This window comes from Gymnodraco acuticeps, unplaced genomic scaffold (genome assembly GCF_902827175.1).
Source record: "Gymnodraco acuticeps unplaced genomic scaffold, fGymAcu1.1, whole genome shotgun sequence".
Lineage (NCBI taxonomy): Eukaryota > Metazoa > Chordata > Actinopteri > Perciformes > Bathydraconidae > Gymnodraco > Gymnodraco acuticeps.
In genome coordinates this window covers 811,460-837,017 of record NW_022990271.1, presented here as the reverse complement: position 1 = coordinate 837,017, position 25,558 = coordinate 811,460, and the positions used below count along the sequence as shown (strand labels likewise).

Genomic DNA, 25,558 nt, shown 5'->3' with positions numbered 1-25,558 from the left:
CTAGCAAGTATGGTTGCTAAAAAAATCAGAACATATTGACCATTTATCCACTGCATGCAATGTTATTGGCTTTAAATATTGCTAGGATAACATAAGCTTTCTGGCTCATACTATAGACTGTAGCTGAGTCAGTTTGGAAGTAGTTTCTAAAGTGTGTCCTATTTGTCTTAGAGAAGTATAGTGAACAACGTTTCCTTTGAATAACCTTTTAGACTGGCCTGAGACATACATTTTGATTGCAAAACAAAAAGTATTATTGCATGTGCATGGTACGAACGGGGTTTGTCCCTTCATCAGGCATTATCCATTTCATAATCCCTGGCAGGTTTACATGTGGATCGCAGATTGTGCCTTTAAGAGACCAAGACACTTGATGTTGCAAAATTGCTTTCTAGACAGTTAACATTATGAATCTGGACATGAAACACGTTATATAAGGCAGTTTTAAAGCTGCTTCAAATGGTTGCAAGTTAAACATTCATCAAGTTGAACATTCCTATCTGTTCTCACTGTGAAAAAAACCTCATCTGTTTTGCACAAATGTATAAATCCATGAAAGGGCTCTCAATTTACGGAATAGCAGCCAGCCTTAATGGAATGTTATTGGATCGTATCAACGGGAGGCAATAGATGAGAGTCCATGTAATTTGGGCAGAGGGACTGTCTATTTGTCACTGGAGGGGAGAAACTATCGATTAGAGGATTCAAATTCCATTATATCAAGTTCTCCCCTCATTCATCACGAGGAGGACATGCTGCTTAGCAAACGGGCCAGTCGATGAGGAAACACGTGATGGTGTGAGAGACAAGGGGTTAGAGCATTCCTACACAGAAAGCTTCCCAAGAGGTATATGTGCTCTTATATGTTCGACTGTGTGCGTTTGTTTTATCGCCGTTATGTGTGTTCTCCCATCAGTGAAAACCGCTCTCTCCACAGGCTGCTGAGAGTAATGACGTTTCCTGAAGAGGAACTTAAACAAGGATTAGACATATCAATCACCCAGCGCTACGACATCATATCACACACACACACACACACACACACACACACACACACACACAACACACACACAACACACACAAACACACACAACACACACACACACACACACACACACACACACACACACACACACACACACACACACACACACACACACACACACACACACACACACACACACACACACACACACACACACACACACACACACACACACACACACACACCACACACACACACACACCACACACACACACACAACACACACCACACACACACACACACACACACACTTTCAGGGCCATATCTTGCTCTCCACAGCTAACTCTTGCTCTCATTTCCTGTCTATAGCTATAACAGCATGGGTCCAGCAAACTCTAATTTTCCTATCTGTAGGTTCCACTAGCCTCGTACACTAGGATCATGAGACTGACATATGGTACAATACAATTATCAGATGTTGGGTAGTTGATGTCGTCCACAGTCGACACAATTGAGGATCCAGTCTAATCACTGGGACAAAAAACTAGATTTTGCATCATGGTGGTTTTCCTCCACCAACACATCATGTTGATTAATACCATGTCTGTCCAAAATGTCACTTTAACATTTTTCCTACTAGACATAAGTGTAAAATTGGCATAACTTGCTATATGTATTATTGAGGCATGGCCAAAGCAGTGTTTTGTGAAGTCAAAGGTGATCATGACAAAATCTATTTAGTTCACCAGCGAGTCAAAGTGATATTTTTTGCCAAAATTGCGCAAATTCCCCTCTTCCAAAGATAATATGTTCACAAGAATCTGACAAACGAACGCATGGACAACCAGAAATAGAATGACCCTGGCAACGGCTTTATACATTTTTTTAATACGGTGCACATAGTCAATAACGGTTGATCTCAACACAACTAGTCTCCCATAAACGTTTAGTCTCACGGCAACATTTCAGTCTTTATTTTATATTTTTATATTTATTAAAAGAGTTAATGTAATCGGTCTTCTTTGAGCAACAAGCTCTATGCAAACCCAGGTGCATTGTGGTCTGTCAGTATCACCCTTTAAAGAAAGTATGGCTTCCTCAGCACACGATCTATGTCTATGTAAGCAGTTTAATATATGAATAAAACATGATCAGGTTGACTGATTTTTAAGTTTCAACACTATACACAAGAAATGAATGAGGATGATTCACAATAAAATAACCTAAGATAAAAGTGATAAATGTCCTTGCCAGAAAAAAAGATTGTTTACCTGTATGACTGTAGGCTCACAGATAAGTGTGTCTTCATTCACGACTTCCACCGAAGCCTCAGGCACCACAACCTTCTTCATGCATGACATGTTGAAGCCATACACGTCGTCCCAGAATGCAATGTGGTCTTGGTGCTTCTGTGGGTCTCCAACTAGTGCCAGGCTGATGTTGCAGAGGTCTGGATAGACTGTAGGAGCAAAGGGAGTCAAGGACATATCACAACATGCATACATAAACACGAAAATATCCTTAATGCAATTTATTGTTTACAAGTCAAATACACATATTAGCATGACAACCTTCTCTGCATCACCTGGTAGACCCTACATTGCTCACGTCACTGTTATACTGTACTCACTTGAGTTTCTTAGTTTCTTTTGTTATCAAAAGGAACCAGAAACGAGACAAATTAGTGGTAGCAACAAAAGAGAGAGCAAAAGAGAGAGAAAGATAACAGCAGGGGGAACACCTGTGACATGCTACAGTAGCACCTCTGGTGCTGCTAACTCCAGGCAGTGCTGTTAGCGATGTTAGCCGGCATGCAGCCAGAGGAAGGACCTTGGCAACCAGCCGGTCCCAAACAACTATTTTTCTGCACCCGACTGCAGTTATTTTGCCCTTAGGCTTCACGTTTAAACATTGTTGTATTTATTTTCACAGAGCGTAAAGTTAGCTGCTATATGATTGATCTCTCTCAACTATGAAGAATTGTATTTGTGTAGCAATTTGTGTAAATCTCTTCTTATGTGATTTACAGTTCTATAGTCTTTGTCATTATTTCTGGGCACACAGCATTAATGAATCTTTTCATTTTTAATTCTTGAGCAACTTTAAGCCCTGCCCTTTTCTTTGAACAAAACATGTGTGTAATAATGTGTGCATTTGCTTGTTTGTTATCCTCAGTCAACAATGTATTTTTCCTTTTGATTGTTAAATAACAAATACAAAAATCATTTAAAATATCTGTAAAACTGAAAACAAATCCACTTTTAAGTTTTTGTATCATTGGTTGTATAAACCTTTTTACAATGCATTTAATCAGGATGTATTTCAACCTCAATGCACTACACATCCAAAAGAAACAAGAGAACCAAACACAATGAATTACAGTTCATATTTTTGGACCAAAATGCAATCCTTTGTGAGGCCAGCCTGGTCAGCGATGAGTGAATCCCTTCAGGGGTTTGTTTCTTCTAAAACGTAAGAACATAAATCATGACTAAAGGAAAGGGTGGGCAAACTCTGGTAGCATGAACTTCTACTCTCAGTGCTGAGACGTGCTTAATATCAACAAATTAAACGGCTCGAAAACCATTCAACAAATGTAATCAGAAAACGCCTTAACATCTTGTGGGTGTGGAGCTTTGCATCAATTTCATGAGGCTTCTTTAATGACTGTATCCATCACATACGGACAAAAAATGACCTGATGACCATTTTGTCCTACTTTTGTAATTCTTCCATGTTGTTCACTAGATGGCCCAAATATGGACACCCAAAAACAAAGATTTGGCATTGTTCAAAATATAATTTTCCCATAAATGCTAATTTGCTAATAAACTTTAAGCTCCTACACTATTAAGATCATGCTTTCCACAACATTTTGGCTGCAGGGCTTTGCTCCCGTTCAACTACAAGGGCATCAGTTAATGGTGTCAGATTGGGTCAGCAATGATTCACATCACCAAACCTGGAAAACCATTTCTAATGGAGCCACCTTTGTGCAGTGGTCTTGTCATGTTTACACAGGAAGGGGCCTCACATAAACCTACCGAACTGGTACGAAAGCATTGTCTGAAATATAACCGTTGTTCCACATACTTTTGGTCTTACAGTACAAACCAAAAAGTGGGTCAAATCACAGAATTGGAACAGTTGTATTCACCATCGCATAAATACAGCATTTGTTATATTTCTTGAACCCATATGATCACCAGATTCCAGAAAACGTAACATCCTCTTTACTTGCACTCAAAGTACACACAAAGTAAACTTCCGTAATCACAAATTAAATAACTGATATTATGCTTGGAGGTAAACAAAGAAGGGAAAAACACAATGAAAAATGATTTGAATGTGGCCTAATGCTAATTCATTACCTGGATGGAAAAGATTCTGAGTTGTTGCTGAAAAGGATCTTAAAGGTTTAGAAGCTTGTGCCAGTGGCCAGTCCTGTTAGACACATTGTTTTACAGCGGAGAGTGTTTCTATCACTTTAGAGAAATGACTGCCGCTGGAAATCACCCTGGCTGGATGTTGGTCAAACAAGCTTTTGATCCTGCAGCCTCAGAAACAACATTTTTCTTAAAAGATGAAAGATGTCGGTCAGTCACTGAGGAACTGTTTTTCTACCTTTGTTTTTCAAAGCTTTGATGACAGGGCATAGGCAGTGATTACTCACTCCTCATATTACATTGCACTGTCTATTTGAGAAACATTATGTTTTAAATGAGCATTAAACATGAGACTTAATGTCCTTTTCATTGTGTTTTCACATCTGAGCACATTCCTTTGGGTAATATGCTTGGTGATTAAGCCAGAGCTGAGATGCTTGAAGCCATTGGTATCCCCACTGTGAAGTAACATTAGCCAACCCAGAGGCCTTAGGCCTAAACTAGAGTTTAGAATATGCTCATGAGGATGTCTGAAAAACTTCATATTTTAACATATCAGAAATCCTTTATGAAGTCCCACAGCGAAGAAAAATGTAAATGTAATGTAAAAATGTGTCCCAGTTAGAGATAAGGAGAGCATAGCTGATGGCCAATATAGCTGGCCTTTTGCATCATGAGAAAGACGCAACCTACATTCTCCGAAGCCTGATAAGGATGTATGTGTACAAAACGCAACAAACTCTTACTGATACAGATGTAGCACTCTAGAAAAGACTCCAGCCAACAGCTTCCTGCCAAAGACCCAACGGATCCCAGCGGCTGGGAATGTTAAACCCTCCCACTATTTTCCAAGAGGGCGTTGCCAGATTTTCAATTTCAGGATTTAACCATGATATGGCGCTTCATTCACAAATACAGAAAGACAACTTTCATGGACTTTCAGTACTTCAGTTGTGTTTTGGTGAAGAGCATTTGAACACATATTCAAGTTTTATTTATATAGCACATGTATAAACGATTTTTGGTCGAGCCAAAGTGCTGTACATATAATAAAAATAGCCTACAGTAGAGACACTTTACAGCAAATACAACAGCACAGATTGTTCAGAATATCAGTATGAGAAAAACGACACCTATCCTTAGACCCTCACATCGTACAAGGAAAAACTTCCAGAGAAAAACCCACAGTTTGAGGGGGAAAAATGGGAGAAACCTCAGGGAGAGCAACAGAGGAGGGATCCCTCTCCCAGGACGGACAGACGTGCAATAAATGCCGTGTGTAAATCGAAGAGATAATACATTTTACAGCATATAGACCGAATGTTAGGAAATGCATGTGTCTGTAATAAGAAGATGAATCCACGAGGATGTCAGCTACAATCCTGTGGAAGCCATCAGAGAAGCAGCATGACGAGACCCAAGGCAGGACCGCAGAGACAGGTTCAGCCACGACCCGAAGTCCACGACTTAATCCAGAACTCAGGATAGAGGATCCAAGACACAGGACTACATATTTGTTATGGTTTTCACAGGCTACTACAGTATAACGAAAAAACATCAATATTTTAGATCGAATAAAGTATATCTAATCTTGTAATTCAATAATATACAGTCTTTGTATATTAAATAATCATAATAATAATGTAAATGTTTACACTTCTTTATTTGTTATGCTCATACTTTTACCTTTATAATAGTTTGCTTTAATATGCAGTATATTTGTTGTAATATTTTTTTGGTGTTTGCTTCCTCCTGCTCCCTTTCGGACACATACTGTATGATTTATTATTATTATTAATATGAAGATATTATTAAGATAAGATAAGATTGATTGAACATTTTTGTTTAGAGTTCTCTGCTGTCCCACGGTAAATGAGAAGGCTCACATTCCGACCATTATTTAAAACAATAGGCGCTTTCACACCGTCTACAGTTTGATTTGTATAGAGGGAGCAGTGGCTGAATGGCTGGCGATTAGGTGTGGCACATTTATCATTAGGTGAACAGAGCTGCCTGCCTGCCGTCAGATTTCATTTAAAAAACAGGTCTGATTTTAAGATCCTAAAATAAATATAAATATATATTTTTTCCAATATTGTTGTGGTCACGTGACTTTGTTTAAAATCCAAGGGTGTAACTTTGGTTTGAGAAGTGGGGGGGAGACACGAAACAGGGGGTCCTCCAAAATTAAACATGTTTCAGATTTAATTCAATTTCCTGCCTTTCTACAAATATGATATGTTATATCATTTATAATGATATAACATTTAATGGCCTTTCCTTAAAGCACTAATAATTGATATCCACCCTCAAAACAATATTCAGAAGGTCAAAATATTGGTATACTATAACATCTCAAAAATAATCATTAACAATTATTAACAATAGCAATTAGCAATTGCAATAGTTGATACTAAGCAAGCAGTTAGCTGTAGTGATATTAGACTATATACTAAAACACAAAACAGTTTGCAGTATAAGAAAGGGGGCAACAATTAAGGTATGAAACGTTAGAAATAGTCAAATGTTAGCAGTACATTTAGCAAGCAGCAGCAATGAAGCTTAGAAGCAGGCATGAAGAAACGGAAGTCAGCAGGATAGCAGTTTGGGATGTAAACAGACATCTCTGTCATTTGAATAGGGGCTTAGTTGGAGTGCATACACCCTTTATTATATTCCTTTCTAGTTGGACACTTTTATGTGCTTCAATTATTAGCGTGGCAGATGCTAAGTCTAGCTTCAGCTAGCAAGCTTATCAGTTCTCTCACAAATGCTGTACATATATTTACGCTTAACACTTTGGTTTTGATAGCAATGATGAGTTTCTGTATTTTTATTACCCACATTTTGGCTTAAATATGTTATGGATATCAGAAAAGCACATACATTTGATAAGTGTTTTTACGCTTTTTCCACCTGACAAAGATAGGGTTCACAAAATGCATTCATACAGAAGTTTAAAAAAAAAAAAGTCACAAATTGTTAGACAGCGAGAAGAAAAGGAGAAAGAGATGGATAGTGGAGACACATAATCCTCCAGAGAATTTGAACACATTGTAAAGGCTGTGAAACCAAGGTTGCCCCAACCTTTGTATGAATACCAATAAAAGGAGCAAACTACAAACTGTTTTACGGGCATTGTTTTTACACTTTTAAAAAACATAAGCCTTCAAATGAGATTTTTTTTATTTTACCTGGCATGTGTGTTAGGGCTCAGTCTCACATAACCTTCGACATGTTGGACCATAAAATGTGTGAATGGATGGTGACAGCTCGGTGATGGGCAACTCATGGCCTCTCATTTTTAGCTGAAGCCTGTGTGTGACCCTGTGAGTGTCACCCTACCTAATGACTGCACACACATATTTTTTACACACCTACGGATGCAAACAGCAGATTTGTCACTTCATTTTACTCTGATTACTGGACCGACTGAGTAATTACGAGGGCCGGGTGAGAGGAGGACGGAGAGATGCTGATTTGGCAGAATCAAGACAGGCCCGTCTGAGACTCATAGTGAAAAGAAATGGAGATGGAGAGACGAATAGGCGATGGATGGGGTGCTGTGGTGTGGATGGAGAGGGAGAAAGACTAAGAGGAAGAAGGAGGGTGGGGGGGTACATGGGCGTCCCCAGATTCATGGCTTTGACATCTGCGTCCTTCTCGACTCGCTGCCCACAGCCCGTTTGTCATGCCCCCCTCCCCTTTCACTTGCTCTCTCCACCCCCCCCCATTGGTTGGCTCTGAAGGAGGGAAAGACGGTGTGGGAGGGGGGGGGGGGAGAACGGGACAAAACAGATCCCTTTTCCCTGGACGCTGTGCTGTGCCAGGCAGGCAGGGACACATTTAAGGATGAAGGGGAGGTTAATGTAGTGGGGAGAATGAGCGAGCCGCCGTACCTCTCTTCTAATGTAGCTTAAACACACATACAGCGGCACTGCTGCAGGGCCATGAGCACACACACTCAAAAATCTGAAAAAAAGCTAATGGATGGAGGTTAATAAATCTAATGTAACACAATTATTGTAAAAAGAGTATAATTTAATCATTTAAAAAGATATCACATTGTTTGGATTAATGCATTAAGGTGCAGTCTGCAGATTGGCACATAAATACTGCCTTGGCAATGTTTACTTGAACAACAACATGGAGCAGCATCCACTCGTTTTTTATGCTTAGCACCATGCATGCTGAATTAGGCATGGGAAATGCTGATAAGCTTAACAAAGTGTTCCCTTTTTGACTTAATGCTCCCATATCAAAGCTCTTATTATCTTAAGTAGATGGTTCTGCTAGGCACATTTTCCTGGTTTTGAGTGACACAAAATACACAGGGATCAGCCTGTTCTGGGAGCATCAGGGTTAAAGGCTTATGACGAACCATATGGTGTCCTCTGACCTATCACTTTCTGCCTGACTCTGGTTTGCATGTCCAAACTCCCTCGCAAACAGATCTGTCTCTATATGTGGGGTCATTCTGGCTGTCAATCTGTGCGCGTGTGTGGTGTGTGTGTGTGTGTGTGTGTGTGTGTGTGTGTGTGTGTGTGTGTGTGTGTGTGTGTGTGTGTGTGTGTGTGTGTGTGTGTGTGTGTGTGTGTGTGTGTGTGTGTGTGTGTGTGTGTGTGTGTGTGTGTGTGTATGCTTGACCTATCCCTGGTGTTCCAAGGAGCCACTAAAGGCATTGTGGTGGAACCGTTCCGTAGTTGTGTCACATTCGGCACAAGCCATTAAATCTGGTCAGGGGCAGGGATGGGATGACCCAGGAGACACAAGGCAAATCCCTAATGACAAAAAGTATGTGCATACTGTACGTGTCAAACTGTTGTCCAAATAGTTATACTTGTAAGAACGCCCTCAAGGTTATGTTTTCAAACACAGTAGCTTTCGTGCATATGAAAATAAAATCTTTGAATCTTGAATGTTTAAATTAAAGTTATTTAAAAATAATTGTTACTGTACATCCAAAAATGTAAACAGGTTCACAATAGAATTCCAAGAAGCATATGAGGATCAAAGCAACATCACTGTGCTTATGCCAAGCTGCTATTGAGGCAAAAGTGCAAGCACACATTCTTTAGTCCAGCCAAACGTGAGACATGTTGTCTTTGAAAACAGCTGTGTGCTGAGGTGAGATGTTGAGCCTCCCCCTCAGCTGTATATGTCCCCACCTCCTCAGAGAGTATTTCTCTGACTAAACATCTGAATCCTGCAACTGAAGCTGCAGTTTTATAGTCAAATCTTCCATTCTGTCATAGGCTTCTTGCTTATGTGTCAACTGGTTTGTATATTTGGAAGAGAAGTATTTGTATATATGCTGCTTGTACTGACATGAACAAATGAACACACAATATATCCAAAAACCATAGTGGGCTAGCATAAGAAGTTTCTCCTGCTGACAGATCACACCATATACTTTCAAGAGTTGTGCTCCATTTGGTTGTGCCAGCCTGCCGCTTGTAACATAAGGCAAGGAGAGGGAAACTCACTGAAATGGAGGTACTTAAAGTGGCAGGTCTGACGTTAATTCTCTATCAGCCGCTAATTGAAACAAAAGCAGTTACTTTAGTGGAAATGTTGTTGTTAACCTTAGTTTACTCTTTTCACAACATGTAACATGTTTTCAACAGTATAGTACCTTCTCCATTTCAATTCAGCAATTGCGAGCCATGTGAAATATTATTCTTTATTGGTTACAATGTTGTTGGTTCACATTATGTTATGTCTTCATGGTGCTCTTTGATTTAGTTGTGTAGAAAACAGTGTTTCATCACTAATTCATAGACTTAAGTATAGAGTAATTAAAAGACAATGCCTGAAGAAAAAAAGAGAAATATCCAACTCTACAGTGGCAAACTTTTATGCTACCTTTTTTTTTTTTATCTTGGGAAGATGTGACCTACCTGAGCCATCGTCAGCGAGGTAGGCGTCTCTGGCGTACAGCACAGAATCCAACATGGACTCAAACAGCAAGAAGTAACCCTGCAAAGAGAGGAAAATAAGCATTATCACCAAGGTATCTTCTGGAACATGTGCACTGACAATAAGGCTGTCCTGAATACCATTTTTCGGGCTCCGGATATTCTTTTTTGTTTTTTTACACTTTTATTGTCATTACACAGTACAGGTACTATGTAATGAAATGGTTTCTCTCCATTTGACCCATCCTAGTGTCAAGTGCACTAGGATGCAGTGTAGGGAACGGTGCCATGCTCAGGGACACCTCGGTAGCACTTGGTCTTGCCGGGACTTGAACTGGTGACCTTCCAGTTGCCAAGCCAAGTACCTATGGACTTCGCCACCACCGCCCACACATTCGGTAGTAATCAGCAGCGAATATTCGGCGCGCGCTTCAACACATGTATTTTGGTTTATTCAGCATTCATTTTGTTATTCTACAGCAGGGGTGCCCAACCAGTCGATCGCGATCGACCGGTCGATCGCGGGGAGATTCCCAGTCGATCGCGAGATGTGTCTAAAAATAGAACAACAATATTCTGTTTTATCGTTAATGTCCTGTAACATAATCTTCCTGTGCCAGAATAATGCACTTGAACGCATCAAAGCTTTGTGATTGGCCGGCGTGAGTTAGCTGACGTTGTCCGTGTCAACAGGAGTGACAGTCCGCACACACACAAGACCGCAATTATGGCAGAAGCAAAATAAGCCCAAAATATATAATTTTCACTCCGAGTGGGAGGATCATTATTTGTGTATCTATTCCAATTCAAAGTCCATCTGTCTCATCTGCAATGCGAGCGTGGCTTTATCGAAGAAGGGTCACTTAGGAGCGGCATTTCAAAACAGTGCACAAACGCTACGAGACGGAATTCCCTCCTAATTCTGCCCTACGCTCCAAAAGGGGAGGGGCCTGAGAGCACAGCTAAATGCACAGCAGTCCATTTTCACCAGGCCCAACAACAAGAGCAAGGCTGCTACCAGAGCATCGTATCGTGTCAGTCACGTTCTTGAGAAACACATGAAGTCTTTCAAAGACGGCGAAGTTGTGAAAGAAGCTTCCATGAAGGCTGCGACGCACTTTTGGGGGACAGTAAAAATAACAGCAGCATTTCAACAGGTTTTTGATATAATAAAAACTCAAGTTAGATACCGTTATTAATCAGCTGTGAGTTTTAGTTTGTTTGAACTTATTCATTATAATTATTGTACAAAATGGTATAAGAATGCAAACTTAAATTGATTATAGTCTATCATCAATTCAGGTTAAGAAACTAGTGTTGCTTGCTTCCTATTTTAAAAGGCATTTATTTTGATACTCGACTAAAATGCAACAAAAAAAGGTTTGATTCTATTAATGTTGTCTTTTTTATTGCACCTTGGCAGCAGATTCCTGTGTAGCTTCAGATCTGAGTTGTCTTATTAGTAAGCCTCATTTATACTTTTGTAGCAACACTATTTTTATATAATGGCAAAGAAAGGGTTCAGAGTCTTTTCTTTTTGTCCTGTGTCATATGTGGCAGCACTGTTCAATGTTTCTTGAAAACATTACCCACTGTAGTGACGTGTGAATAAACTCCAACTCTGTATCAACAACACTGTTGTGTAACTTCAGTTAAATACTTGTATGTGTGCAGATTAGAAAGAGGTAAGATAAAGGATCTGCAGTATTTTATGAAGTATTAATCGTACAAAGGTCAGTTTTATACAAGTAGAAGTGTGTATTTACCTGGTAGTAGGCTGTCAGTAATGGCTACGCCTCTCTATTTGGACTGGTAGATCTCGGCAGACTGGCAACTTTAAAAGTAGCTCTCGGTTCAAAAAAGGTTGGGCACCCCTGTTCTACAGTATTGCTGTTTTATAGTTATTTGTTAATGTAAATAACCCAATTTATGTTCTTTGAAATTGAAAAGGATATTGTGTTTGTTACTTCCGTTGCAGTTGTATATGTCTTAAGTGTAATTTGGCTTGGCTTCCTATTTTGTATGGACATGCTTTTATTTTTGAAGGAGAGTTAGCGCTGCTGACAGGAAGTTGTTGTTGCTATGGAAACAACGTGACAGACGAAAGGAGCGGAGATTAACGGAGAAAAGTAACATCTACATATAAAGACGGAGAAAGTAAACAATAAAGTTTATGGTTAAGTGTTAGCACCCCCCGAAGAGGCACAAGCTCTTACGTTGATATTGGAGATTTCAATAAATTCAATTTATTAAAAAATAACGGGAAAAAACGAATATCCGAATAAAGAAATTGAAAACCGAATAATGGGCCAACGACCGAATATTCGGATATTCGGGTACAACCCTAACTGACAAACGGGCAAAAGCAGCTGTCCGTATAGCATTATCTTTTTTCTTTGATAATAAATGCGCAAGGACAAAACTACAGAACCGCTGGACAATTTAATTATTTTTGAATGCAAGATCACTAAAGTGGAAATCTGAATTAGCCGTGACTGTGAATCGAGAAGTGCGCCCATGAGGTCTGACACCAAACATCCACAGATTTGACCCTGGGTTGACCTTCTGTTCTGCTCCAGTAGATGGCACATTAACCATGGTATTATTCCATTAATGGGGAAATTCAGTTTTGTCCACATCTTGTTGGCTTCGGCTTGAGTGGCAGGAACTGCTGACAAATGGCTTTTTTAACCTCCTCCCCAATCCAAGCAGCAGATCTACAGTACCGATTGGCTATGGTCACCGCCAGCCCTTGAATATGGTATTTATGTGCACAACAATCGGGCGGGTTCAGACATATGGGATATCTCCATCTGGGACAAGGAGGTGGAGCAAAATTACTACGTGTACATTTATACTGTAACTTATGACCCATATAGTCCTGTAAAAGCTTTGACAACACTGACTGTCTTTAGGAACAAAAACACATTTCTATGCTTTCAAATGTGTGTTTTACGATGAAATCAAGAGCACAAGCAAAATACGACATCCTTCAATTTTCAGGCAATGATGAATTTGTCCTCCTGTTCACTGTAAATCTTTGAATCCTTCCATGCCTTTATATGGATTTCTGGATCAGTTCTAATGGACTATCTGATACTGCCATTCATTCATTCAGGAATAAATCACATTGGTCCTTAATCATCAGTTTACACATGACCTGACCATTTCTATCATTCTGCTATTTGTACAGCGTACAGGAAAGAGGTGCTGTTTAATGAGTTATTTATTATTACAAGAACTTTGGTTCTATCAAATAAGAAAACATAACCATCAAATATCTTGGTACAGGGCAGCATCGTTTAAAAAAAATATATAAATAGTTTGAAGATAATCATAGAAGACCGTAAAAGACAAAAGATGAGCCAGATTATCTAAATCAATTTATTTGGGAGTGGGGTAGCAATAACGTTGTTATAAATTCCCCACTGCCCTGGAAAAATGCTTTACTACGCCAATTATAGCATATTAAAGTCAATCCAGAAAGTTGTCTGAACCTTTTTTATTATTATTTTACAATGGATGTTGGTTATCATCCAAATAATAGGACAAACATTTACATAGTTTTACATTTGCTTTAAACTATATAATTATTATTAACTGGTTTGGCCATAGCGGAACAATTTTACAAGTGTGATACAAAATTGTACAATACTGAATCAATCAATATGATAAGAAAGTGTTTTACTATTGCTACTGTAGTGTAAATTAATTTCTAGTAGTTTAATATTTGGGAAATGGCAATTATGTTAGAGTGACTGAAACATCAAAGCAAGATGTAAGCCGCAACACAAAGATAACATTTGCAGCATTAACAGGTCAAATATGAGAAGAAAAAAAGAGTTATGTTGAAGATTTCAATATCTCTACTTTCTTGTCAACCGGGGCCAAGGGCAAGGAGAGGTGAGGGCCATGACACGAGATAAAGACTGAATCAGGGCATGTGTGTGTGGAGGATGGGGTTGTGTATGATGAAGAGAAAGTAGAGGAGAGAGGAAAAGCAAGACAAGTGATATAGCGAAGACGCAGTGGCCAGCAGAATAGTAATTTGGTGAGATAAGAGGCTTATTATTCAAATAAAGACAACCTTTCATTAGAGAAAGGAGTTGCGAGCAAGCGTCAGACAACCGGGGAAACAGCTCTGATTTATAACCAAATTCCGAAATCGTCACCATCTCTGTAACGGGCCTGAGCTGATAATGACAGCGATGAAGCTGATATAACCAACTCATCCTCTGCGGGACGATAAAGGGAAACGTTCTTTTGGTTTTGCGACAGTGGACTGGTCTCGAACTAAAGTCAGGTCCGCGAATCGTCTGTTGCTGACTGGTGTGGTCGATGTCCTTAGCAGCCGAGCGGGTCGTTTTTTTAAAACCCCTGCAAAGAGAACACCAGCCTCGTAATTTAGATCCCAATTTCACGGGACGCTGCTTCTCTTGACAGGAAGAGGATATGAGAGGGAGAGATGCCGAAAGCAGAGTCACACCTTACTTTTATCACGTCAACAATGCTCCAGGATTACTGCCCCCCCCTCTGCTGCCTTTTATGTCCTCCCAGCTGCATGAACCACATTCCTCCTAATTTATACATCTGCAATGTTAATTACCAAAAACACAGAAACATATACCTACTTCTGAACCATTAGAATTGGACGTGAGGAGGAAATACAGCAAAAGCACTTACGTTTGTCTGAGTCTGAATAGATCTTGCCCGAATACTTCAACTTGTAAATGACAAATCAGCAGTGAGCCTGTCACACCTACTGTACAATATAACAAGTAAAGGTATTGAAAAGGGAGACTTTTAATGATGCACAGGCATCCTTCAGGCCAGTCAGTGCTGATGTATTAATTACAGGAACACAGCGTGCAAATGTAAAATCCTTCACAGATTCATCAAACTGTGTCTCAGCGTTTTAATGAAAAGTTCCAAGTTTTAATATATATTCCTACAATTTCTATATATTCAGCAAAAGGCCCCGGGCCAGTGCAACGATCAGTCATACCATCTTATTTAATCAGATCGACCTGTGAAATTTCAGCAACTCTGTAGAATGTTTCAAAGGCTAAAAGTGATTGAAAATATTGGCTAAAATGTAAGATTATTTAATATGCAAACTATTTCACTAGATCAAAGGTTTGGTCAACAAAAAGGGAATAATGTCCACTTCGCTTTCTCAAATTCCAAGCTCATGTCTCAAATGTCTTGTTTTTTTTGTACAAATCCAAATATTTTCGGCCGGAAAAGAAATCCATTATTAAAATAGTTGGCAACTATTTCTCTGTTGATTGACTTATTGTTGCAGCTCCAATTTATTGTGTTCAAAACAATGATATCAACATTTTGAGCTTAGCCTAGCAAGTAAAGTAGATAACTAACTAGCCTATGCCAAAGAGAAAAAAACACTAATATACAAAAAGTCAGGTTGTTTAGAGTAAAAACTAAGGTTGAGTAAAGATCTTGTGATATGCTTTGTACAGTCACTGGATCCAACTGTTGTTACCATGATATTCCATATGAGTATGTATTTAAAATACACACATAAAACATGTATAACATTGTTGTATTTGTTGGAAGGCAAGCTATGCTAGCATGTTCCTCTTGCTTCCAGCTTATTTTCTTGGCTAAACAGGTCATAAGTGTCTCTGTTTTGCTTCATAGCTAGGTGCAACTAATAATTACACGCTGCTCCTTAAAGGGTTAGGGCCTATGTCGTTGTACCTCTCTTTAACACAAACAGTGGGTTGGTCAATAGCAGCAAATCAAAGGTGATAGATCCACGTTCTTGCAAACTTTCAGGTGAAAACTTCATCAAAAAGAAAGAGCTGCCTAACTTTCTCTTTTATCTCCCTTCACTTTATCTTAATTTATTTTGTGTTGGGAAAACAGGATTAAATCTAAACGCCAGACTGATGTCTTTGATTTCCCCCAATCAATATGTCTGCCTACGGGCTCAGTGACAAAGACGGGCCGAAGTGTTAGTTTGAGAAACCAGCGTCGCTTCGCAGTACTGGCTGGTGCGGGCCATGCTCTGCAGTCACTGTGCATTTCCATAAAAGAGACTAATGAAAACCTAATGAGAATAGGCTGGAGCAGCTTATGCACATTAACACAATTAGCATATAAAACACATTCACGAGTCGGCTACTACACACATCTACATATACACAAACACACAAAAAGATAAAAACTGCAAAACAGTTTTACAGCTGTGTTTCTTATGTCTAGAAATCGAGCTTTCTAAAGAGATGTCCTTTCCCCTTATCTTTACACAAATGCAATTCAGTTTTTCCCTGTCTCAGTGAAAAAGCATTGGTGTGCTACGATTTGCAGATGTTCGTGTCCATCAACCAATGGGACACTGAGTGACTGTCAATTATGGGTACCAAGAAGCATTTTGGTACAAAATGTGCATCAGCGGTTCACACTTTCCTCCGCCCTCCAGTACCTCCTCTCTTCTACTGCATTAAACATACGTCTTTCTCAATTACTGCGGATCATCATCACTTCCAGTCCCAGCAGGGCCCAGGCAAAATAAAGGTGATGGTGTGCATGCATGAACGTGTGTGTTTCTGGGAGTACTGCCATGCTTCACTGCATACCGATGGCAGCAGCTCTACGTCAACAAGCCTTTCCTATACTATTCTCTGGTCAGGTGACACCATATTAGCATAAACATGTCACATACATCCGAGTAATAGATTTTGGAGCCTTAACGCTTGGCGAGAGTACGTTGTGTAGGTTCCAATATCAGCGTCATTTCCATTTAAAAGGCATGCAAATGGAAGATAGACGGGAAAGATAGTGTAGTAGCAAAGTCATTTGCAGTATAGCTACAAGGTTATTAGAAGCAGGGGCTCATCTGAGAAAAAAGATAAGAACATTATGTGATTTTAGAAGATGGAACGATCATTTTCATGGGCCATAGAAGATTTAAATTAAATTATCTAAATGTATTTATTGTATACAATGTACAATACAATGTTTAGGAAAGTAGCATATTTACACTAGGCTGTACATGAATTCTATATATTTAATTGTATTTTACACAAACACATTTTTACTTCCCCAAATTGTATATTGTAAGACACACATTTGCTGCAAAAATTATTCAGCACAACGTCTTCTGAAATACAAACGGTTAGTGGCTGTAATGACAAGAACAACATGTCAGCAGTAGATCATTTGATATTTCATTTAAAAACACAATTTCCAAATGCATGGATTTACTGTTTGGATTTTGTGAAATGAACCTTAATATAACTTATTTGGTTTGAAGGTCAAAGTCAGTCAGCAGCAGAAAAAAAGAACAACGTTTGCCTTTGAGTGCCTTTGCGATATAAAAAGTTATAGCTTTGAATTGACACTATAAAAATCCTAATATACTTGTACTGCGCTTTGTACTTGCCTAAGCATTTACAAGCCGTTATTAAAATTCATCATTTTGAGGGAACATGGAGACCATTTCTTGCCACAAAAACAATGTCAACTGAGCGGTACGGGATTATGGGTTTGGTTTTATAAGAATGTCAGTTTGAGGGATATTTCAGGTCGTCAGGTTCTGCATGTAGCAGCGTTATTCAAACCAGAGAGCACTTACTCACATCGTTCGGTAGTTTCGATACATACATTAGATGATATTGTATTGAATTGCAGGTCTTTATATACCACCCTGCTTGTTGTAAATGGCTGCCTATATGCCCTTATGACTATACTTGACTAGGCGCGAAGGGGGAAGAATAGAGTTGCATAAAAACAGAGGGGGGTGTGTACTAACAGAAAACACAAATGTCTCTCTCTAGACTTGTTTGGGATCGACACATTCATGAAAATATAAACCCATGTTATCAGAGGATGAATGACTAAATCTGAAAAACGTAATACATAAGAGGTAAAAATCAGGATTTTAGCTACACCAGGTCTAAAGCAAGGACTCTGTGCTTGAACGTGTGTTTATTTACCCAAAGTGTCTTTTGCATTTTCTCTAATTTGCAACATTGTTGATCTGTTTCAATAACCGGAAATGATATCAGCTGAGTTTTCTGTATGAGAACATATCTTACTGTAAACTAAAGTGATCAGTATGTTTTTTGAGCTGGAAACCATTACTTCTAGATGTGTGAGAAGAGACACTTTGGGTGCGTCTCACTTTGGTTATTTTTCATTTCCTCGCTCCTCGGTCTCTGTATCACCGGAAGTTGATTTGTCTGCGCCATCTTGAGTAGCGTCCCAGTGGCCTTATTTTTCCCGGAGGACCGAGGATCGAGGAACTACCAGACCATCCTCCGGTGAGATCCTCAGACACTCGCCCTGCCCCCTTAGTGTGTATCGCTCACTGATTGGACGATGCAGCGCATGCACTGATCTGGCTGCTGTCAGACGATCAGCTGTGCAGCGTCATCACAAACGGACGTCGCTTCACGTGACGCTCCGGAGGAAAGGACGTCCCATTGCTCTTAAAACTCATTTCCTTGCTTCTCGTGGTTTCCTTGCGTCTCTCCATGCTTCCCTGGTGGGAGGGACTAAACGCAGGGAAACAATGCAAGTGAGGGACGCAAGGATTTCATTTAACCGAAGTGAGATGCAGCCAGAGACGTCACATTGACAAATTGGACGCCATTATTATTGCTGCAAAAGAGCATTATGCTATGCAGTGCTCCCTGTGTTCCTTTATGGAACAACCTGCACTTAATATTAAACAAAGAAAAAGCATTTTTCTTAAAGAAAAGTTAAAGCAGCTTTTCGTGGAGCAATTATAGTTCACTTAAAAAGGGTGGGAGCTTGAACCATAGGCAAAGAGTTGCATGGGGGTAGGAAGGTTGATGGTGTAGTTGTTTGTTTTCATTTCTCATTTGTTTTTCTTTCAATTAAGGACCCCTTTGTAATAATGCTTTCTATTCTCTTGGATTTGTGTGTCATGATAATCTTGTGCTTTTAAAGTACTATTTAAAAAAATAAAGGATTAAACTGTACTGTAAACATATCAAATGTTCCGACCAACACCAAAGCAACAAATACCTGCCAAATAAAAACGAATGGGATGGATGACATGCATCAGAGCTTTTGTTACATAGGGCATCTGGCTGGAAACGGCTACGTCTCCAAATGTGTGTGGGTGTTTGCTTGTTTGTGTGTGTGAGACTGACAGCTAGTCAGACTGAGGGACAGGATGACTGATGACTACTGCCCTCTGCCTGGGCAGGTGAGTCTCCCAGAACGGATAATAAGGCTAAAGAGAAGGGGCTGCCATTCGTTTGACTTCACATCTCGACCGCACACAATGAGTCAGACTTTGTGTGTGCCAGGGAGACTTGTTGTTTATTGATACTTTTTTTGTAGTCCAACTATGTTTCCCTCAAGGTGAAACAGAGGTGTGGGCACAAAGAAACCCTCCACAGCAGAGAAGTTGAACATGGCCACTTGACACTTTTTCTTGTTCAGGGTTCCTCTCAAATGTAATGAAAACACTGTGGCTGAGGACCAATTTGACATTCTGGGAGAGTTTCTCCAAGGAGAGCTACCATGAGAGCTACCATGAGAGCTACCATGAGAGCTACCACATACCTAAATATGCTCAGGGACACTAGCCATCCCCCTGTACAAAAACTGTTTTCAAGAAGACTATATATGATCATCTTCGTGGATTCATCTTCTTATTATAGACACATGCATTTCCAAACATTTGGACTACCTATGTTGTAAATGTATTATCTTTTCAATTTACACACGGCATCTATTGCACGTCTGTCCGTCCTGGGAGAGGGATCCCTCCTCTGTTGCTCTCCCTGAGGTTTCTCCCATGTTCCCTTTAAACTGTGGGTTTTCTCCGGAAGTTTTTCCTTGTACGATGTGAGGGTCTAAGGACAGAGGGTGTCGTATTGTCATACTGATATTCTGTACAAACTGTGAAGTCCACTGAGACAAATGTAGCATTTGTGATATTGGGCTATATAAATAAACATTGATTGATTGATTGATTGATTGATTGATTGATTGATTGATTGATTGATTGATTGATTGATTGATGCAGGTTCGGCATCCACAGTAAAGAAAATACAGTTTTTGCTCCAAGTAAAAATCAACACTTCTATCAATGGCTTTTGGTATCTTCAGTTTGTGTCTAATGTAGGGAAGGCAATTTCATACTTTCATACTACAGGACTCCTGACATTGCCATTGGTAACACATGGTTTGGTCCCACCGAAATAATCAGCCATTACAGTTTCTTTTTTGGAATGTGGTAACAGCTAAATTGATTGTTTCTTAAAGTGTTACGCTAATTAATTTACATTAAATGCAGCAAGAGATATGCACAGAACAGTAGCTGCAAACGGCAAACGTTCCACATGCACAGACACAGGCTTTGCCACAACCATCCAGCGGCATTAAAACTCAAACATTCGCATGATTGTCAGTGACTTTTCAGACGAGAAAAAACAGCCAATGCATTTCTTGCTACAAGTCAAGGTGTACAGTATATCAGATATCTACATTTACTTCCAAAAAATTACTGAAATGCAAATGTTTACAGACTGGACTTTTCCATTGAATGCAAAGACCGTTATAGTCTCGTTGCGTTATGTAACTAACATGTGATTTTCCATTAACAACTCCTTTAGTTGTTAATGCTGACTACGGTATTATGTAACTAAGGTTTGTTAAAGCCTAATCTACTCTCATGTCTGTATTTTGGCGTCAATGCCATTAAACACCATCAAGCTAGCAGGCCCATCACTGGTGATTGATCTTGGAGTGACAATCTTTATTTAGCCTTTGGGGTACTCGGCTCTCCTCCCTCTCTCCCACTCTCTTATCTGCTCTGGACTGTTTGTTTTTTCAGTGTGCTGAGAAAAAGAACCGATCAATGTCGTGAGTTATGAAATGACAGTGGTGTCGTCTCTCAAACACTGCCACAGCAGACAGACACTCATTTGCCCCTTTTCCTCCACCACCACAGATACAACACATTCATCACCCATCTCTGTCTATTAGCCCTGTAACCACTGTCTGTCAGCTCGCTCCAACAACTCTGACAACTGGACTCTTGTACTAGAATCCTTCATATTTTTTTTTTCCTTCACGTCCTTAATTTTCAGATAAGCAACATGGTTGTATCATCATAAACACTTCCAGGGTTATCTATATAAAGCAACCATTTTCAGATATATGGACAGTTAAAGTAGTATTCCGCTCTTGCTTTTCCAACCCCAAGCTTTTACTAATTTATTAGGTGTCATTTTTGGTGTCAGTTTTCATCTATCCATTTCATCTGTATATTCGACCAATCCAGGGATAACACCTTAATTTCGCTTCACAAAAGACACATTGTGTACTTGCTTTTGTTCGGAATTAATTAAAAATATCCCCATTTTCACTGATCGCCTTCCACTCAAAATAGACTACTTTCCTGGCCAGAGGGCAACATCTTTAATCAAACACATGTGATCATAGATTAATTTATGTAGTAGTTATTATTTTATTTATATTAGCCCATGGCTCTCATGATATACAGGGTATGGATTTGTAGACCTTTTAATTTGACGTTTGTAGACCTTTTTTTCTACATATTTCAGATGAATAACACCATAAACTAAGCAGACTGTTCTAATATACCTTCTAGCCAAACCAGTGTAATGTTCTTGGTTATCAGATCATGTATTCCAGAAACATTTTGTCAATCCTATACCCCTACAAAGTAGATGAAGGTATACAAAGACAGTGAGTTCTCTGAAGTGCTGGATGCTTATCTATTCTTAGTTACAGAATTCCCTCTTGTGCATCCCTGCCATTGCTTTGACCCAATTTGGCCATTCTGGGAACATTAGAGGCATTAAGCCATGATCAAAGTCACAGCATGTTGAGGTACCATTATTCCATGTAAAAACTGTTGTTGAAACAGAATGGTTGGGTATAATGCAGTGACGAACTGGGACATAAATGATAAGTGATTTTAAAGTTATAATCCTTACGATCTCAGATCAGATTAAGTTAGCAGTACAGTTTAATTAGGTCCTTGACATTTGGGGTCAGCAAACACTCTTTGGGCAGTTATGAAAAGAAAACAGAAGAGCAACTGGTGTGTCTACTGCAGAGGTGCCCAGTACGTCGACCGCGGGGGCAATGCTGGAAGATCGCGAGTCATTCATAAAAAAAATAATCCAGCTCCGTTAAAATAGACAAAACAGGTTTTGATCCCGCCTCCCTGCCACTTAATTCAGGAGTTTACTTGATTGACAGAAAAAGCGACCTATCGCTTTCCAGTCTGTTAACCCAGAATGCAAAGCGATACAAAATCAGTCAAGTCCCGGGAAAACTCAAATTAAGTTAAAGAGACAAACAACAAAATGAGTGCGGGACCGAGCAAGAAGCTAAAGACAAACCACTTCCACCCAGAATGGGAGGAAGAATATTGTTTTGTGATGTCACATTCAAAGGTTATTTGCCTTATTTGTAAAGCAAGCGTCGCTCAGCCAAAGAAAGGTAACGTAGAGAGGCATTATCGGAGTGTTCATAAGGCATGACAGCGACTTCCCTCCGAGTAGCGAGTTGAGAAAGAGAAAGGTATTATTGCTACACAAACATTATCTCGCAGTCTTAGTGTCGCCAACTCGTTTCTAATATGCAAAAAGACAAACAAATGCTTCTATGGTCGGTGTATTTTCGATCTTTCCAATCCAGACGCGATCTCTCTCTCTCCACCGTCTGTGTGCGAGGGGGCGGGGCAGTTTACACACACGCAGCTGCTACATGCAGCAACACACGGCGGGGATGGCGGAGAGAAGCGCTCCAAGGTGTGGTTAAATGTTACCCGTCTTGAAGTGGACAATGCTCCTTGCCAAGAGAGTTTAGCATGTAAGGGCGGAAACACGAGCAATGTGTCTAAACATTTATCAAAAGTTCTCCACATTCAGACGGAGGAATGCACCGGGCTCGACTGTCTCTCTAGCAGCTCTGTAGCTCCATCCACGAGTAACGTTTCCACGTCAGGTGTTATGTATGCTAGCAGCACCACACGGAGTTAACTCAATTATACAAACATGGGTTAATAATTAGAGGAAACTGAGTTATTTATTTTGTTAAAGTTTCAGCTATTCTGTTTACAGTTCTGTCATCACATTATTTAATACGATTTGTTAAAACATTGTTGTTTCTTTTGATGTGAAATATTATGTAGCCTATTTAATTTAAATAAAAAGCAATGTTAATTTTGTTCAAAATGTGTTTAGTTAATTTAATAATATATGGATTTTTGAATCAAGTATTCATCTTTATTGTCTTCATCGTTAGTTTCCACATGCCTAAAACAACCTCAAGCTAAATCTAAAAGTTGATGGCTAAATAAGAGCGCTTGAGAAATTGTGCAAGGCATACAGTAATAGTCCGAATAGTCTCGATTATCAAATTAGTCGTTTGTTGCAGCCCTATTGTAGTTATCCCATGTATAAATAAAACGTGTTATTCAGCAACCCTTGCAATTTGGGATTTTATTTTTGGTTGGTAGACCTCGGTGAGCTGGTCATTTCAAAAGTAGCTCACCAGCCAAAAAAGTGTGGGCACCCCTGGTCTACTGTATTCACAGAGAAGCCAAATATATCAGAAATCTTCTTTTGGGAGAAAAGAAACACGCGAGTCGAATAATATTTTTGTAAAAACATTTAAATTATATTTTGTAATTAACGCTTATTTAGATTCAGTGGATGATCAATCTTCTACCCGCACATGGTAAATCCCATTTTCTTATTTTTAAAGAATTAACATTTCATATTTTATTTAATTGACACTCTGAAGAACAAGCCATCTTCTGAGGCAAAAAGAAATGGAAGAATTACACACTGGAACAAGCGAACTTCCGGATATCCCTGTAGTAATGAGACACTACATGGCTGTAAGACGAAACCATTCAAGTTTAATACAGTCAAAATCCATTTACCCTGGCCAGAAAGTCTATTCTTGTGACAACTGTCATTTTTCCATTTTATACCGGCAGATTGGAGGGCAGCTTTTGAAGTCCTGGTCACTCTGAGAAATGTCTGCCATTGCCGCCATGATGAGAATTGACTGGAGGATTCTTAGATTTATTAGCACTGTGCGAGCTGATGTCATCAGAGATTACGCCCCCTATCCTTCACCGTTCCAACGGCATGTCAAGCACCCAATTTCAATTTCCCTGGTGAGAGGATGGGAAGGCTCTGGCTGGCGACCCCCGCTCGTGACCCTGGGGTTTCACGATGGATGGGGAGGTGGAGGGGGGACAGATACGGGATGCTCATGAATTAGGGATGACTTCAGCGGAGCGTTCAACTTTGGCCATCCCGCCTGTATCGCCACAGAGAATCTCCCTGATAAATGGGCATCAACGGGAAGGAGTGCTCTTCCTGGTTAGGTTTTCAGAGGAGCTCATGGTAGAGTTTAGCCCTGTTTAAGCCTATTTAAAGCATGCATCACATCTGCTGGCACCTTAGATTCTGCCCACTCATCAGTGGTTACAGGACAAACCTGAGATTAAGCTAAGCAAGTGCTATGAGGATAAGTTTATGTCTGTGGTCGAGGACTTCAAGGACTATTGGAAAGATGGCTTTTCATAGATTGGTGGTTTTTCAAACCACATGCGTATGCAAACGTTTTAGTTTCAGAATAGACCAAAATAGTAGTTATAACTGTAAATATATTGGCAGCGTTTTGTCTTTATCAAGCTTTATCTTGTAGAAACCCACTAAACTGAATTTGAAGATTTACTTCTAAAAGTGTAATTAACTTACATATAACATCGATACATTTTGGTATTCATTGCCAGGCTCTACTTTTACACACTGGTTTGGCTGCTATGGCTGAATAAATATCTGAAAAACAGAGCCCTCATTAAGGTTATTACTTACACCTGTGCTGTTCCTGCTATGAAAGGTCAAATATCTTCAGTGGATTTTGATGAATCGGACATTAATGATGTCCAGACTTTAGCCATTTGTCACCATTACCTACTTACCACCACAAATGAATTGACACACCTTTCATACACGCCCCCTGTCTTACGAAACAGTCATTTATCCAACTGTGTTACTTTATCTTTATTCCTACTTAATAAACTACAAGAGAATATACCAGAAATGTGTTTAAACCGAGAGAATATGAGAGGTCTCGGAAACAAAACCATAATTGGAGGAGGTTGAAGCCTCGTGCACAAGTATAAGAAATTCAATATATTCGATCATCTTTTTTCAAAACAACAGATTAGTAGCCTAGACTACTGCAACTCCCTCCTGGCTGGTCTA

General features: G+C 39.6%; 1 protein-coding gene across 2 annotated transcripts in view; it reads right to left on the bottom strand.

Moving 5' to 3' along the window:
* prmt3 (protein arginine methyltransferase 3) overlaps positions 1 to 25,558 on the bottom strand; it is a 75,345-nt gene that overhangs the window by 27,997 nt on the left and 21,790 nt on the right. For both annotated transcript variants that reach the window (XM_034221079.1, XM_034221078.1), the window contains exons 11-12: positions 10,272 to 10,350; positions 2,257 to 2,444 (exon numbers count right to left, since the gene is read on the bottom strand). In XM_034221079.1, the coding sequence (XP_034076970.1) occupies positions 2,257 to 2,444; positions 10,272 to 10,350 (267 nt within the window). The remainder of the gene's footprint in view (positions 1 to 2,256; positions 2,445 to 10,271; positions 10,351 to 25,558) is intronic.